The sequence below is a fragment of the Indicator indicator genome, chromosome 1, assembly GCF_027791375.1.
Source record: "Indicator indicator isolate 239-I01 chromosome 1, UM_Iind_1.1, whole genome shotgun sequence".
NCBI classification, from domain to species: Eukaryota; Metazoa; Chordata; class Aves; order Piciformes; family Indicatoridae; genus Indicator; species Indicator indicator.
In genome coordinates, this window is record NC_072010.1 from 54,322,935 (window position 1) to 54,341,715 (window position 18,781).

An 18,781-nucleotide genomic window follows, 5' to 3' on the forward strand; every position below is an offset into this window, starting at 1 on the left:
ACTGTGGCTGTTTTCTTGATATCATTCATTCATTGATAGAACACCAAGTTGGAAGGGACCTCAAGGATCATCTAGTCCAACCTGTCAGGGTAAGAAAATACTTTAAATATGGTGGCTCAGCACCCTGTTAAGGTGGGCCTTGAAGCTGTCTAATGTAGGGGAATCCACCACTTCCATTTAGAGTTTATTCTAATGTCTCATAGTTCAAATGGTGAATTTTTTTTTTCTGGCATCCAGTCTGAATCTCCCCAGTAGCAACTTGTACCCATTACCTCTTGTCTTTACCATTTGACTCTTTGTATAAAAGGAGTCTCCCTCCTCATGACAGCCACCCTTTATGTACCTGTACGTGGTTATGAAGTCTCCCCTATGTCTTCTCTTCTCAAGGCTGAACAATCCAATTCTCTCAGCCTTCCTTCCTATGACAAACTTGACAACTTAACATAGAAATCCCTGAGTAGCATTTGAACCAAGAACTGTAAAGTCCAAGAAGGTGATGGTGGAAGGTGATTGTAGCAGCTGGCAGAAAAACATCAGGACAGGGCAAATAGCTAAACTTGATGAAGTGCAGGACGTCACCAGGTTTTTTGGGAGACAGAGTTGCTGTGGAGAATAGCATTTGCTGTGATAATATACCTTTTGTTACTTTAATTCTCCATTTGGGACATGGTCCAAGGGCCAAAAAGAAACCTGACATCACTTCTAAACAGTGGAAGAATCAGCAAGTCTGAATCCCCCTCAGAATCCTCAGTTCTTTTTCTGGATGTGCTTGGTTGATGTCCTGAAAACATTAAAGCCAAAGTTAGTCTTTCACTTCTTTTCTTCAGCATCATCTGGAAGAATGCAATTCTAACCTGTTTGTGTGTACAGTGTTTCAAGCTTACCTCTCTGCATGTCCCTCAGACTCACTGTAAGGCTACAAGGTTTGTGCCTTCTTTTTACATGTGTTCTTAATTGGGAGGGCTATTTTAAGCTGTTGTGATCTAAAAGCCAGGCTGTTGTGCCTCTGCAACTGTATTATAAAGCCCTGTTCATTAGCAAGCCTCAGTGTTCAACTTCAGGTTGTAGCTGGGCAAAACAGACCAATCAAACCAACAAACTACATGTAGCAAGAAATCAGTGACAGCCAATAGATCACGATCTTCTCTTTAGCAGAGCTATTGATACAATCAAATGTAAAATCCACCAAAAATAGAGTGTGATAGGAAACTTATATGAGTATTCATATATTCAGCTCAGAAAACGGGCACCTTGGTTTTCATCACCTTAAAGCGTATTTATAGAATACAAATATATTGGTGATTGTTTGGGTTTTTGCTTTTTGTTTGTGTTTTTTTTGTTTTGTTTTGTTTTGTTTTTTTTTTGCTAGTGATGAAAATGAATAGTACTTGAGAACCAAGTCTGTCTATTAAAGTTGTGTGATACATTACCATTCTTGTACAGAAATGAGCACAGATGGTGGGTCTATTACTTCTTTAGCAAAAAATTTGTCATTTCCCCCCCACCCCCCTGGATTCAAATATGAGCAACACTTGCTCAAGTCAGGCTACCTCTGTGGGGATACTCAGTTTCTTTTTTTCTGTTTTCTGTATCACTTGTACATTAGGAGTAACAGAAACAGAAAGTGATTAATGCTGCATTAAAACTTTATAATGAATGAAGTCTCTCAAAACAAGAGTCTCAGTTTTTGTATTTTCCCTGCAACTAAAAGGGGAAATTGCATGCAAATGCAAGTCCTCAGGGATGAAGTTTTGTGTACCATGCTTGGATTCCAAATAGCCCATTTAGCCTTGACAGATCATTTAGTTCACATTAGAATGTTTGAAGATTCTAGATTTATAGACGTTTGTTAATTAAACACAATGAAATGTGGAAAATAAAAATTCAACATATAAGTAAGTTTATAATTTTTGTATGCAAAAGATATCATTTCAAGGAGTGAAAGAATAGATTAAACAAAAAGAGGTTGACTTCCATAATCTTTTCATGATAAGAATCAATAAATTAATACTTCATAAGTCTTTGTCAATGCCTTATTATACACCTGAAGAAAGAGTTTTCAACATATTTTGTGGCTTATTAGAGCCTGTAATTACACAAGACTCAGGTAAATGATAGTATTTGATCAAAGCCAAATACCCTTGCAGTGAAAGCAAATTTAATATGGGTTAGGTTATCCAATAAAAAAGTACAATCATATGCATTTATTTATTTCAGCAGTCATATTTGGAGATCCTATATGAAGACCACCATCACTTAGCCATGCAACATCACATGGAAAAGGCTGTTCAGCATTTATGCTGTGAACTGGTACACAGAGATGGCGTTGTTAATTTGGTGGGGGGGGTTGACCTTGACTGAATGCCCACCAAAGCTTATCTATCACTCCACTCCTCTACTGGTTGGTGGAAGAAAAATATGACAAAAGGTTTATGGGTCAACATAACGACAGAGAGAGATCATTCACCAGTTACTGTCATGAGCAAAAGAGATTCAGCTTGGGGAAATTAGTTTAATTTATTACCAGTGAAATCATAGTGAGAAACAAACCCAAATCTTAAAACACCTTCTTCCCAACCCTCTTTTCTTACGAAACTCAACTTCACTGATGACTTCCCCCTTTCCTTCCTGTGGGTGGTGCAGATGGATGGGGAATGGGGGTTGTAGTCATCATATGTTGACTCTCTTGTTCCTGTCTCCTCACACTTTTCTCCTGCTCCAGTGTGAGGTCCCTCCATAGAAGACAGTCTCCAATATGAGTCCTTCCAACAGCTTATTCACATACTGCTCCAGTGGGGGTCTTTCCCATGGGCTTCAGTCCTTCATGAGCAGACTGCTCCAGGACAGACCCCTCATTGACTCACAAGTCCTGCCAGCAAACCTGCTCCATCGTGGGCTCCTCTCTCCATGGGTCCATAGGTTCTGCCTTAAGCCTGCTTCAGCAGAGGCTTCCCATAGGGTCACAGCCTCCTTTGGGCATGCATGTGCTCCAGTGTAGGGTCCTCAATGGTCTGCAGGTAGATATCTGCTTAACTGTTAACCTCCATGTGCTGCAGGAGGAGAGCCTGCCTTACCATGATCTTCACCATGGGCTTGCAAATGAATATCTTTGGTGCCTGGAGCACCTCCTCCTCCTTTGTCACTGATCTTGATATCTGCAGAATCATTTCTCTCACATATTGTCACTCCACCCATTCTTAAATACATTATCTACCACTGTCACTGATGGGCTCAGCCTTGGCCAGTGGTAGATCCATCTTGGAGCCAGCTGGTATTGGCCCTATCAGACATAAAGGAAGTTTCTAGCAGTTTCCCACACAAGCCTTCTCTGTAACCCCCTTGCTACCAAGATCTTGCCATGTAAACCTGGTACACTTGGGAAAAAACATTCTTCCAAATGGAATTACATTCTTTTTGTTCCATCCAAATGATGAAACATCATCCTGCTTTGGCAGGGGGGCTGGACTCCAGAGATCCCTTCTAACCCCTACCATTCTATGATTATATGATAGTTTCCTGGGTGAAAATTGTCATGCAGACCATGAAGGATTAATTTCAAGAGTGATTTTCCCCTCAATATAGATTTGAAAACAATTGAAAGAGTGAAAACTTCACAGAGCTTGAATAACCCAGCACTTCAAAAGCATACAGGTTTCTGGTGTCTGCTGGGGCCAGTGACAAAATGTCACAGGGGGAAGGGCTGGAATGTGTCAGCTGTCACAGACAGCTGTTTTAGGGGCATCCAGTGTATTTGTGAAGGTTTTAGACAGAGATATGCTGTGTTCTGCTTAGCGGTGTTGTGGAGCGTGAGGAGGCCACAGGCAGTAGAGAGCAGCTGGAATCACAAATTCATTTCTTCTGTCAAGCTGGGAAATATTGTGCTTGCTGTGGGTAAGAGAAAGCTTAGGAGTGAGCAAGAAAGTAAAAAGAAAGATGCTAAACAGCTCAGAGTAAGTAAGAACAAGTGATATGTTACTATCAGTACCTAATGACCCGTACCTTGCCGTTGTTCAATGCTAATAATGAAATTTGTGCATTATCAAGCACTAGTGTGCTGCCTGTCATTGCTCTGTTGCACATGTCATCTCTGTTCAGCTTCTTAGTCTCAACTGGTAAAAGCAAACCCAAGCTCTGAGCAGTCAGCAAAGATGCAAGGTGACTAGACTCTTTCACAAGTAAGTGTGAAAGGAAGAAAAAGTAGTCTGGTAGTGAGTACCAAAGAAGAAAATGCTTAACATACTTTCAGGTTTTTGTTTTATGAAGCTGTGAGGGCAGGCAGAAAAATGGAGGGGAATGTTCCCAGACTACAGCATGCTCACCCATACTTTGCATCTCTTTCTCTGCAGAGCTCCTTTTTCTCACCAATGTGTGTGATAGAGATGAAGGTTAAGTGAGATTTTCTTCAGGCAATGTTATTGGGTAAAATAGTCTGGATTTTGCATAGGAATTGCCTCAGTTATGAGAAATGAGAGAATAGATTTTGGACATGTCTCTAGAATAACTTGAATCTTCCAACTCAAAATGGCAAAAAGATATTGGGCCACACAAGACTGACAGTGTTGAAAATGTGTAAATCAGAAAAACAGTGTATTTTTTTACATTAGAAAGAAGAATCGATCATTGTCTAGAAAGAAATATTAATACGAGATAATAGAGCTTTTTCTCCTGGGGAACAGATATGGATTTTGTCTTTGAGAGAATATGAAAAGAATATGGATGACTGATCCCTGGAAATGTTCAAGGACATGCTGGATGCGGCTTTGAAAAACCTGGTCTAGTGGAAGATGCCCCTGCCCACAGCAGGGGAGTTGGAACTAGATTCAGTCTTTAAGGTCTCTTCCAATCCAAACCATTCTATCAGTTTGTAATTCTATAACTATTACAGGACAAGGAATGGGAGATAAATAATCAAATTAATTATTAACACATTTTACTGGTAAGTAAAATCCAGTAATTCCTGAAGACACACAACTGAATGGGAATTTAGAGAATGACAGCTGTAAAGAGGCTGGGGAACATGGCTGAAGCTCCTAATTACCTGGTCAGCTCACAAGACAGTATACTTTCCCAGTGACTTTGTCTCACATGAAAAAAAGGAAGTTAGTCCTAAAGTAAATATCAGCTGTGAAGTTGTGTGGATTTCATTATGGAAACAGTTGAAAAAGAAATGGTGGTCAGTCTTGAAGAAGCCATTTCCAGATAATTCCTAGTAGTGCTAAATGAATGAAATAGTAGCCTAAGCATGTCTCAAGTTCTGTATGGTTTATTTCTTCCTGTGTGTTTAGAGAAATTAATATCACTGATTGAATAAAAAGAGAAAGGGTATTTTTTTTTCACACAACCGTGCAGGTCCCTGGCAAATGTGCAATAGCTGGGGTTTCAGCATTTGAAAAAAAAAATGTGTTAACTGACAGAAACTGAGAACATGGGTTTTGCATGCCACGAAACACAAAATGAGAGCATTGTATAGAAAGGATAGCCGTGACTTTTAAGATTTTTCTTGTAATGTTACAGCGTGAAGAGAAATTGCTATGTCTCATTAAACCAGTGTGTTGAGTTAACCAGTTGTCCATCCCGTCAGCCCAGTATTGTTCGGCTGGAAAGGGGAAGAAAGGAAGTAAGGAAGGAATTACAGGTTGAATTATCTATTTTGGTATAGACAAATGACTGTGAAAGAAGGACTTTCGAGGAAAACCTTGGAGAAAGATTTTCGATTAGGGGTTTTCTTTTATCCTTAGAAGCTTTGTTGACCCTAGGCAATGAGTTTTTAGATTAGGGGTTTTCTTTTATCCTTAGAAGATTTGTTGACCCTAGTCATATTGCTGCCTTAAACATTCCCCAAATCTAGCAGGCAGGCTGGAGGTTCTGTACACATCCCTATAAAAAGCTTTATCCCATCTCTACAAGCTGGTAAAATTGCCACCACTACAAGACAGCACAAAAAGCTGTCTGCTATAATCTAAAATACCACTTTGTGAAGAATATGAACCACTCATATATTCAGTATGATCAATAGTGCTATGAAGATTTTTTAAAACTCATTTCAACCACCATGTTCCAGTGAGCTACATTAAGTACATTAAGGTTTTCTTTCCTGATTGTGCACCATTAACCTCCATTCCAAGAAATTCTATGGCTGGCAAATCAGTAAAGTATTCATAATGGCTTTTAGTAAATAGCTTATTATTTCTACTATTTACTTTTACCTGATACAGTGTGTCCTGAATATTTTATGTGGCTGACTATTTTGCCAAATGAGTGGCTAAAGCTGATCTCTTTAACTTGTGACTAATCCTAGGCGATTATTGCTGTGAGATCTCGATACAAAATTAAATTTAAATTTGATATCTGTTTCCAGTGAGCTTGATTTCTTGCAGAAGAAATAGAGAGTACACTTGTTTTAAATACCACATGCAGAGCTGTGTATAGAAGGTCTAGAATTAGTATTCAGTCTGTGATGAAGACTTTAAAGGACTTAAGTGATGAAACACTTCTGGACTTTGATGCATTAATAGTCTAGGAAAATTTTGCTGAGCCTTAGAATTAGTTCACTTTGGAAGCATTTTGCAGAATGTAGCCCAAAAAGTATCTTCTTATAATGCCTTAAGGAGTATTCTGGCTTTGTTTGCACAGAATCTCAGGACAGCTATGGGCTGCAGCCATTAGCAAGTTCTGTATCAGCCAGGACATCTGACTTGATTTGGCTCACAGATGTATCCTATACCATCAGCATCACCATTCAGTGTAAGGCAGGCAGTTCGGTGAAAAGGTGAGTCTGGTGTTGTTGCTTATTGCTTGGGCTTATCCTCACTCTGCTCCTAAGAAAACTTAGAATAATTTTGTATGACAAGGTTAATTTATACATGTGGGCATGGCCAATGTCTTATTATGAGTGTTATCTGGGCCTGTGTATGCTTTCTTTGGAATATCCTCAGAATATCCTCAATCTCATGTAAGGTGACATTTAAGCAAAGATCAAAGACAACATATTAGGTGGTAATCTTGTTTTGATGAACAATGTTTGTCTTTTAGCATACATGGAGGGGTTTATATACAGCTAATTGCTTTTTCCTGCACTATTTTCATAAACAACTTTGTGAAATTTGAGTATGCTGTGATGTCTGTACTCACATGCAGATCCAACAGGCCAGAATTAGGCTTTTTTATATTTCTGAGAGGGCACTTTCTTTTTCTTACAGTGTAACAGCTGGCAGAATATTTTTGAGACAAAGATATATAGAGCTATTCTCTTGCAGAGTAGGAAGACAAAACCTAACATACGGAGGGTATTTGAATAATGTACCGTATCTGTGATGAGAAGGTAGATACTCAGTTTTTCTTGTGTAACCTGGGTATTACTTGGGAGCTGGATGAAGAATTGCATTTTAATAAACCACAGAATTCTGCTGGGTGGTTAATCTGTGAGTTTTGATATATTAAAAACACCATTCTAGTTACTACACCAGCTCTTTCTTGAAGGAGCTATGAAGCTTCAGGTGTAGTCCTGGTCACACAGTATGTGTAGGATCTGTAGTTTGTTTTTAAAATCTGAAATGTCATGAATTTAGGGAATCACCATATAGTTTGGTTTTTTTTGGTTTAGCAAATGGAGGTCAGTCTTTGCACATAGACAAGCATACAGGGGATAAACTATAATAAGTAATATAACTTTGTAGAATGTCATAATTATACTGTATTTCTTTTCTGTGAACAATATGTGCATGAAATTAATACATCTTATTGAAGTAGAAAGTTGGTGCGAGAGTTACTATAAACTAGAAGACGACTGTCTGAGAGTAGAATAGCTTACTAAAAATGATTTTGTGTGTTTGTGTATTAAATTAGCCATACTCATTGTGTGGTTGGCAGTGGAATCAAAGCTCAGTCTGCAAATCCGGAAGTAAAAGTGAACGGAACAGATCTTGTAATAAGTCAAGTTATTGACAAGCTGAAACATGTTATTCAGGTAAGCTGCTTACCTATAATAGTACAGTACTAAAGACCACTCTAGTAGTGAAAGTATTAATTTACTGTACAAAAAGAGGTTGTTAATCAAAGTTGCTGTTCAGTGCATGCCAACAGTACAACACTCTTTGCTCTCTCTTCAGTTATTAAAAATGGTTTAGTTAAAAGGTTTACATATGGTAGATAAGTGTGGGAAATCAAACTCTGGCAGCTGGGCCATCTGTACCTATGAGTGCCACATTACAGTAAGCATATAGAAGCACAAACAGTATAATTTAGGGATATTAACTGGGTGGATGCATAAGTTTAAAAACCAAAACCCCCATAATTTTAGTCTTCCATCTTCATTAAATTTAGGTTCTTTCTTAACTAGTCTTGCTGCTAAGTTTTTTGTTTGGATGACAGAATAACTATGACATCTGAGCAACAGCATACATACTAAAGGAGTTGATGTTCTTTTCCTGGTGTCCATATCTGATGTCCATTACTATTATTTAAGGCTTACAAGACAATAAATCCTAATATGGTTCTGCACAATCATAGCTTTATGAAAGATTTTAAAAGGCTAACTGGTATCTTTTTTGTGCTGCATCTATATGCACAGATAAGCAGAACTATAGGACAAAACAAATGGTTTTTTTTTGCAGACAACTCTGTATTTAAGCTTAAAAATACAAGTTTCTGCTCCAGTCTGAAGGCTCAGCAATAAGAAATGTTCTGGTGCTTCTTGTCAGTGACCCAGTGAACTCCCTATTCCCTCATGTGCACTGGTAAAAGGAGAGGCTGCTTAGGGAGGGCATGTAAGATTGGCACCGTTATAGTCCCCATTCTCCTTCTCTACCTCATTCCTCAAATATAAGGCTGTTCTGTGCATGATGCATTTAGTTCCACCTAAGGACTTACTTCAATTTTGTTTTTCCATCTTGGCGGCTTTTAAATACAATTTCCCAAATGGTTTCGGGGGTTGAAATATTGCTAATAGCTTCTTGATAAACTCTCTTGGTTCTGGTTCTGTTTGTGAAAAATAACTCTTCTCTGACAACAAAGGAAAGAGGGGAAAAATAGAAAAAGAAATTAAACACCAAACGGGAAAAAAAACCAAACCCAAAACACACACAGACATACACACATCTCAACCAAAAAACCCCAACCAAACCCCCCAAAAAAGGTCTATTCTATCCATAAGATTTCTTTTTTCTGTAAGAAGTGGCATACAGATTGAAGCTCAATGGCAATTGTTATTTATTCCTCCTTAAAAGAAATATATTTCATAGCCCTCGATCTTCACTATACTTTATCTCTCTTTATTAAAACAGTGACTATGAAGGTGAGAAAATGAATACAATTTTCCCTCCAAAGAGATGTTATGACTTAATTAAGAACTACAAATTGCTGTGTAAAGGAAAACATTGCAGATATTATTGGCTAAGTCTCAAGGTCTTTTATCTATCAGGAATCCCGTCCTTCTTTTGATATTAAATCTACACTCTACAGTTTATTGTGTTGTTTTTCCTCTAGAGATTAGGAGTTGCGCTGTTTCCTCATTGAGTGAGGATCTAAAGGAGTGGAATAGAACAATTCCATTTTAAGGTATTTCATTTTGAGAGCTGATTCCCCTTGTCCCAAAAGACTAGAGTCTTTGGGAGAAAGGCATGCAATTTACATATTGCAAGTCTTACTAACCTCCAAATATGTAATCTTTCAATGATTTAGCTTCCTTTTTTTTTCCAATTCTGAGTATGGAAATAGGGTCAAGGGATAAGAGAGAATCAAATTCTTTAGAGACCCAACACATAACTGCTTTTCTTCAGATAAAAGGGCTGAAGAAACTTCAGAAAAAGCTTTCTCCTCTATAATTTACTGCTTTGGAAAGGACGATGGGAAGTATATATTAGAATTACACATATAAAAGATCACCATTTTGTCCTTTATGATATGAAAAGGGTGAACCACAATAATCTTATGACAAACAGATTAAATATGGGGTTGCGGCGTTGTCTCAGAAATACATCGAGACTTACTTAAGTCTAGCGCTCTATCCAAGCAGTAGTACTGCACTGAAAAAGTTTGAATAACTAATTTAGTAGGAAAAAAATTAATTTGTCTTGTTTTTTAGAACTAATAATTCCTGAAACTTGTAGATGTTTATGTACTAATTTAGCTTTAAGATGAGAGATTGACAGAGTGATATATATCTTGCTATTTATGAAGGCAGCCACATTTTAATATAAGTTCCATGTTGCTGTTATCTTGCTTACTAAACAATGATGTTTATGTTATTCAGTTGTGTTTTTTATGTAGCCATTTGTTCTTTGTATTAAGAGAAAGGAAACGAGTGATGATTCTGGCTTATATGACTTTTCACATCAGCTCTTAAATATTTCTACATGCAGGATATTGAAGTAGCATATCTGCCTGTCTCATAATAGGATACAGTCCTTCCTTCTTCACAATTAGAATTCTGTGTATCAGCAGTAAGTATATTTGCTTGTGTAGCCTGTCATGGTACCAAGATCTCCAGGACCCAACAGTCTCTATTACTTGGCAAGTAGTAAATTGAGAAAATCAAAAGCTTTGTGTTTGGAATTCAGTTCTTTCTTCAGACTCCTCCATTTTAGATGTTTCATCTTCCCCTGTATGTCCACGAACCTTAGGTGTTAATTTGACCATACATAAATATATGCTTCAGGATAGGAACAGCAATTCTTTGGTCTTGCACTTGGGTACACTGCTCACATATTGGTATCTACACTGTAGACCCCTGCAGTTAGATGTCTGATCTGAAGGATTTTGCTCTTGTGTCATGTTATTTAGTGCTTTCCAAGATGCTGTCAATTTAAACACACAAACAAATATATCACTTTCTAAACCAAACAAAATATTTATAGATCCATATACTCTTAAACTCATTTTATGATTATACATATGTATTTTAGTAGTTAAAAATGATTAAACTATAGAAGAACTAATTTGAAGAGCAGAAGTAATTTTAAGAGCATGACTGGTTTTGCACTTAGAATACACAGTTTAAGTGAGATCGAAAAATATATCTTGATTACATTTTGTCCTTCCAGACAAGAAAAAGGAATTCTCTTTAGTAAATCCAGGGTGGATTAGAATGTTTCATTGTTAGAAAGTTGCTAGAAAGCTTCCTTGTTTTCTGAAACTATTTCCTCTTTCTGATCAAAGCAGATGACCCTTTTTCTCACAAATTAAATTTCACTTCTTGCTTTCAAGAATCACAGCATGAGGGAAAGAAATAAGTTAATGTTCTGAGATACAAAGAGAAAACCCATTTAAAGGAACATCCATTGAGGTCTCAAAAAATCAGATTTTATGTATTTACCATACAAATGACTAAATATTTTCAAATAACAAGAGAAGAACAGGTATCTTAGAGATCCCTTCCTGCTCATCTTTAAACCATTCATGAGAAAACAGATCAGAGACCATTCTGCCCTGCATGCAGAAAGGAAAAAAATTCTCCTAGTATCTCCTCTTTTCTTGCAAGGTAGATAAAGTGCATAAAAATCCCAAGCAAAGGATTGACTTTAAAATATGGAAGCATGCAATGCATAAACATACTCTTTCCTAAGCTCTGTTCTATTAAAAACTTTAAACCACTGATATCAAACTTGTGTAAGTTTCAGTACCTCTTCCAATCATGCTGCGGTTTCTGGGCACTTCTTTGTGAGAAGCTGATAGTAACCTTTCTTTTTCTGTAAATAGCGAATTTACCAAAAAATCAGTAACTTTGATTCCAATGGAATGTGACTACTCTGTGCTCTGGACTCCACAGGTTTGTGTTCACAGCAACAAAGTGTGGTTAGAGGAGCTATCATGGACTGTCCTGAACTACTCAGTGTAAAAATGGCTTGACAAAGTCACCTTTTGTAGAAATCCTTACTTAAACAGACTGGTGGTTTGGGGAGTTTAAATGATGGGCTATTCTTCATTCATTCATCTTCACAACAGGCAAATAATGGGTTCAGTGCACAGTCTTTCATGTACTGCAATCTGCAACTATCACTCTAGTAGGTAATTGTGATAAGCAAAGTCAGTTGCATAAGGCGGCAATAATAATGGTAATTATTTTTCTTTCTTCCCTTATAATTTAAAAACATGATTCGTTTGTCTTTTCTGCAAGGGCAAATACTGAGGTTATGAATAAAGTATGATATTTTGGTTCTGTGATTACAGATGATAGAACCTTGATCATTTCGATCTATTTATTCTTTCCAAAGACAATCTCAAAAGATACTGATTTAAAAAATTACAGGCATTTCTGCCATAGCAGAAAATACCCCCATGTCTGTCTGTCTAAATCTTCTGTGGACCTCCAGAGGCAACTTTCATTTTATTGTCTATATTGCAAATTTAAATGCATCTATTAGAAATATGAAATATTTTATCCTAGATGCAGCAAAACATGTCTGAACTTAATTGGAAGGAATCCTATCTTATACTATTATACCACTGAACTCCTACCTGAATAATACTTAATATATCCACGAGGGCCTGAAAATTGTCACTAATAGAAGTGATGCCAACATCGTTTAAGTGAACAGAGTACCCTGCTACTTCATAAGACATTAAATGTAGGTGACAATTTTTTTCTTTACTACTGTAGTTTATCGTGCCACTATTTAGATATTTACCCCAAGGGATACTGTTCTGAGGGGCGGGTGTCAAGCCAAGGGGACTAATGTCTTTTCAGTGGTGCGCAATAATAAGATAAGGAACAACGGGTTCAAGCTTGAACATAGATTTCACCTCAATGTGAGGAGAAAATTCTTTACAGTGAGGGTGACAGAGCACTGGAATAGGCTGCCCAGAGAGGGTGGGGAGTCTCCTTCTCTGGAGACTTTCAAAACCTGTCTGGATGCATTCCTGTGCAGACTACCTGAAGTCATCCTGCTTTGGCAAGGGGGTTGGACTTGACCTCTTGAGGTCCCTTCCAACCTCTAATGTACTGTGCTACTGTGATACCCAACTCAAAATGTTTACGAACGTAGTGAGGTGAGACTTTTGTTTTGACATGGATTTGTTATACTTACAGCTAAAGTTTACAGCTCTGTTTTTTAAAGCTTTTATCAATGCACCACAGCATGGGCAAAAAAAACCCCAAACCCAAACTGGATGATCTTGGAGGTCTCTTCCAACCTGGTTGATTCTATGATCTATGAAACAAAAAAACCTTGAAAACATGACCACTAACAACAAAAATGTTTTCATAAGAGCTGTTTAAGTACATATGGTGATCAAATACATTTCCTGAGTTCTCATCTGAACATACAAAGAACTAAAATTTAAAATAATTCATATGCAGTGTGTAACACTTGTAGTTGTGCTTTCCTGTGATCACTGATATCAAGTTTGTGCCTTTTTGGTATTATGATAATCATCTTGTAGTTAAACCCCCCCTGCCTCTTATAATAGTTCAAACTGCTGTATAAATTACACATTCTAGTGGATCTGACTGTGATGCAGTTCTCTTTTATGGAATAAGTGAATTCTCAAGAGTACAACACTTAACAGCCTTAGATACATAGGACCTTTGCTTCATATACTCTTCAGTAACATGCTCTTGGAGACTCAATTTTAAAACTTATCCTTTTCTTAAATGTTTTGTTCTTGTTATTGTATCTTGTACTTTGCACCATTCAATAATAGGTACCCCACAGAGGTAACTGGGAAATAAAATTTCAGTGTACTCTGTGCAACAGCCATTCAATATTCACTAGCATGAGAACTGTCTGATGTGTTTGCTCCTAAACTACCTATTGCCATAGGGGAAAAAAATAATGCATCAAAACACCACTTTGGCTTTGCTTTTATCATTTGCCTGTAGATAAATTTGGCCAATTAGCAACCAATAAAATGGGATTTTGCCACGCCGTGACTGTATTAGGTAAAGACATGAACCTAGTCAAGGTGAAGCATGGGCAGTGCACATGCCTGTTTATCACAAAAGGAGGACATATCCCTTGCTTACCAGAGTTTCTGATGCTTGGGTTCTTTGTCTTTTTCCTGCAGGAGGGAAGGGGAGAGAAGGATCATGCCTGGACATGCCAGGACTTGTTCTGGGTTTGTGTTGGGCCCGTTTGGCCCTACCACCGCAGTCATAAATGCTGTGGCCATGGAATCAGGTTGTCATCAACTATGAAATAAAAACTGCTAGGTAACAGGATTTATCATCAATGATTGTAAGATGACTTCTTAGAATGCATGTAACACTCACTGTGCAAAACTACAGCTCCTAAAATAAACGAGTCACCAAAATAGCACAAAACACTGAAAAAGAAAATGAAGCAGTATTTCAGTGGCATGCATTTAACTGCTAAGAGAAAAAAGTTTGAGGCCATGGACTATGAAGTGATACATCCTTTTTGAGTGTATTGAGAGTTTCCCATTTGAGACAGACTATTTTCTTTTAGCCTCAGTCCTAGGAAATCATGTGAGTCGGTGGCCTGTGGACAGCAATACACAGTGAGTCATTTGCTGCAAGCATCATTATAATTTGTTCTCCTTGTCATTCTGCACAATAAACAATGCATTCTAGAGGCACGAGAAATAGCAGTCTGGAAAATAATATGTTGCCCCAAAATCTTATAAACACCAATCTCATGTTATCTATGAGGGTTATTTGTCCCCAAAGAACTCATCTGCTAGTCTTTTGCTCTCTCCAAGTGTAGGAAATTATAGAGAATAGCAGCATAGTAAGATGCATTAAGCTACTTTTCGCATGTAGCGTGCATGTGAAATCTATGTGGATAGCACAACCCGCTTTTGAAATTGTACTATATATTTTAAAGGCACAAATTTTGCCCAACAAAACCCTACTGTTTTCTTGAAGGAGTCAGCTAGCAAGTGGTTGATTCTTCAGCCACTTGGGGGAAGTATGTAATTTATGTGAAGCTTCAGTAAAACTGTTCAGCACTATGGATTAAAGAGAAGTGTCAGAAACAAGAAGTACCATGCAATTTTTATTTTTGCTTTTGTTTCAAGAGATAGTGCAAGCACATACAAATATATCTGGACAGACTATGTTTATTTGTTCAGTTTATGGTTATGTATGCTAGGTTCTCTCTGGAAAGAGAAACACTGTTCTGTATTTGACTGATACATTAAGCAAACACCTTCCCCCTGCCCTCCCCTGCCAAATAATAAACAATGTCTTGTAAATATTCTGATTCTAAATTTCTTTTCTAATATCCACATAAAAATACATTCTTAAAAGAAAACTTACCAAGATTCATTACACATACCACAAATCATAACATTGATAGCAATATGTACCTCTTTAGAAGGCATTTATGTACCTCTTTAGAAGGCATTGCTACTTTTGAAAAATCTTTTTCAAATTCTGTCTTTAAAATGTATAACTAAACCAAATCCTGAAATATTTAATTAAACAGATGGTGCAGTCTCATTTAAATTTGCTTCAATTCACTCATTTTTTTAAATGACTTTCCAAGAACTTACATTCTAAATGTAGTATTTATTGGCTTAAAGCCAGCATATTTGCAGTGCCTTAATACTAGTCATTTTCCTTGACTTTTGCTCTTCTTAACCTTTGCCTGCTTCTGATGAGGCTTATCAGCAGAAAGACCAAAGTTTTGTGGAAGAGCTAGATGTTTTGTTGTCAAGACCCACTCTGAGTTGTTCGTGAAGTTCATTATCTCTATCCCTGTAGATCTCACTCTTTCTCCTTCTTGCCCTACAGCTGGTGATAATTGTAGGAAGTACTGTTTTGGTAGTGTGACATTGATGAGGCACCTCTGCTTCACCTTTTCCCTGGCCTATTTTAGTCTTGAGGACTAGTTCAAATTAATCTACAGTCTGCCTCACTGTACTGATATAAGTAACTGTAGGAGGAAACGAAAAAACCACAAACCAAACAAAAAACAATGCAGTGGATCTCTAAACCAATCCTATTGTCTGTAATGTCTTAAACACAGTATACAGACACCAATTCTTCATGTATTATAACATTTTTATTAGAAACTTCTTTTAACTTGCTTGTCACTTAATTGAACAAAATCGTTAATCGCTATCCATATCTAATGATGCTTGACATCTGATTACCATGTAAATCTGCTCAGAAGTACACTGGCCCAGGCTGTGCAAATCACAAAAGAAAATTCATGAGGATTAAAGGATTTTACTCATAGAAATTCTGTAAATTAGGTTTAGACGACTTTCATTCCTTTCTCTTCTACACGTTGATTGCAGTGAAGAGAGAGTTGTCCTATAATTCTTTCATGTTCCTTAATGTACTATTTTTCTAGGCTTATTCTCCCCTTATCAGCTTCTTGACTTCATTTCCTGACCCTTCTCAATTCTTCTTCCCATCTTCCTAAGGAATCTCATATTTTCACCTCTTTCAACAGCATCTTGGGTTGCATTAAGAAAAGCATGGCCAGCTGGTCTAGGGAGGTTCTCTTCCCCCTCTGCTCTACCCTGGTGAGACCACACCTGGAATATTGTGTCCAGTTTTGGGCTCCCCAATTCAAGAGGAGATAGGGATCTGCTGGAAAGAGTCCAACGGAGAGCTACAAGGACTTAAACATCTCTCCTATGAAGAAAGACTGAGAGACTTGGGACTGTTTAATCTTGAGACTAAGAGAAGGCTGAGAAGGGATCTTATAAATGTCTATAAATATCTGAGGGGTGGGTGTCAACATGAAGGTGCCAATCTCATTTCGGTGATATCAGCGATACGACAAGGAATAATGGATACAAGTAGGAACACGGGAGGTTCCACCTCAACAGTAAGAGACATTTGTTTATGGTGAAGATGATGGAGCACTGGAACAGGCTGCTCAGAAAGGTTGTGCAGTCTCTTCTGGAGACATTGAAAACCCTCCTGGATGCATTCTTGTGCGACCTGCCCTAGATGATCCTTCTTTGCTTGGACTCGATGATCTCTGGATGTCCCTTCCAACCCCTAACATTCTGTGATTCATAGCATATTTCACTGTCATATTCAGTTTTTCTTTTAGTGGATATTTGCCCTGCTATATTTCCCATTGGTATGTGGTTCTAGGACAGTGAGAAGTCAACCTGCATATAGAAATGTTACTTCTCAGTCATGACTATAACAAAAATAACTAGTTTTAAATATATGAATTAATAACTTACTCTTAGCTAGTACAGGAAAGTAGCAGAGAAAGTGTATTACACCTGTAAAATACAATACTGTTAGCCTCTGTGAAAACTTCTGCTTTGATTGTGATGAGAAATAGGCAGGCATTTTTAAGTTAAAATGATGGATAATTATGACAAAATCACAGCGATAAGGATGAATAAGGTTACAAAATTCAAATTCTGTTGCCTTAAGCTGTAGCTTCCTTCTTAACTTACATGCTTTGTCCTTAATCTACCTTGCAGCAGAATTGTTTATTCAGGTCTGTGATAATTTGTTCTGTTTGAGCTTCGAAGTCAAAGCACACAGATCCGTACAAACACAGAATTGCAGCACAATTTGTCAATAAATATAACAACATTACCTTTTGGTGAGAATATGCAAACTTCTACACCGTCTTGTATTGTAGTTAGGCTACTGTTCATAACACTAAGCACCATTGCTGTCTTTATTTCTTCATTCCCTGATTTAATACTTTTGTAATATACAGAGTTGTAATAGTCTGCTTTCCAAGAAAGTCTCAAACTAACTTTGAACAGTTAGATATCTTCATAACCTTGGAGCAGGACATTCAATAATGTCATGGAAGCACCTCAGGAAGTGGTTTTATTTATTATAATAATTCAATCTATTCCATCCATTTTTCTCTATTTCCCACGTGACTACTGTTATCCTTCACTAGAGGTACTTCTCTCAATCTCTGCTCTTCTGTGCCACAGTTCAACATTTTTTATCTGGTGCATACTTTATTGTAGCTGTTTTCCCATTCTTCTGTTACAGAACTCCTTTACAACCTTTTTGAAGCCTTGTTTGAAGCGCCAGCCATCTGGTTTCCCTCCATTTCAGCTGCAGTTAGTTCCTTCTGTAACGTCTCCCTTAATTTCTGAAGTGTCTCCTGTTCTTGATTACCTAAATATTTGTGACTAGAACTCTTTCTTCAGCTGTAGACTAATTCTTCATATTTTTATTTTTGGTCCAATGTATGACACTGAAAGTATGTCAGTAAATCTACATGTACCATTAATACTTGTTCCTCTCCAGAATTTCACAACCTGAAGGGTTCACAAACAACAGGTACTTTAGTGTGTCTTCTTTTCTGGCATCATGAACTGAACTGTTTGCCTACCACTTCAGCCTTCTTATAGTCCCTGAATGGATCCCTTTTTCCAAGGAGAGGATGACTGCATAAGGATGTAAAGGATCTGTTACTGGGATTACTTTTCTCCTCAATAGCTCACTGCTGTTCAGTTTGATTTCTGGTGTTTCTACCTCAGAGAAGAGATTGCTATATCCAGGATTTTGCATTGGGCTCACTATGAGAATGTGCTTCTCAGCAACACTGAAGATGAATGTTCAAAGAGTACTCTTGATAAACCTTCCTGTCTTCCTGAAATTCTTCAGTTCAACAACTTGGTCTCAAGAGTCAAGGCTTTGTCTCTTAGGGCTATAGGCTACTTATGCACTGTTTACCCATCTGGTGCCTGCCCCAAAGCAGGTAATCACGTGTGATGGATAATTAATGTAGTTCATTGGGAATTCTACTCCATCTAGCTGGGGATCTGCCTGAAGAAAGGAATGGCTTAATGTACTTCTGTGTCTGATTGATTCAATTCTATTATGTGACTAGCCTCTGAGTTTGAAGAGAGAAAATGTTTTTGCTGAAATCTG

At 37.6% G+C, this 18,781-nt stretch overlaps 1 protein-coding gene across 1 annotated transcript in view; it reads left to right on the forward strand.

Moving 5' to 3' along the window:
• The window catches only part of GPC5 (glypican 5), a 723,207-nt gene that overhangs the window by 237,306 nt on the left and 467,120 nt on the right, over window positions 1-18,781 (forward strand). Inside the window, 1 exon segment of the mRNA XM_054400650.1 lies at window positions 7,846-7,966. Coding sequence (XP_054256625.1) covers window positions 7,846-7,966 — 121 coding nt within the window.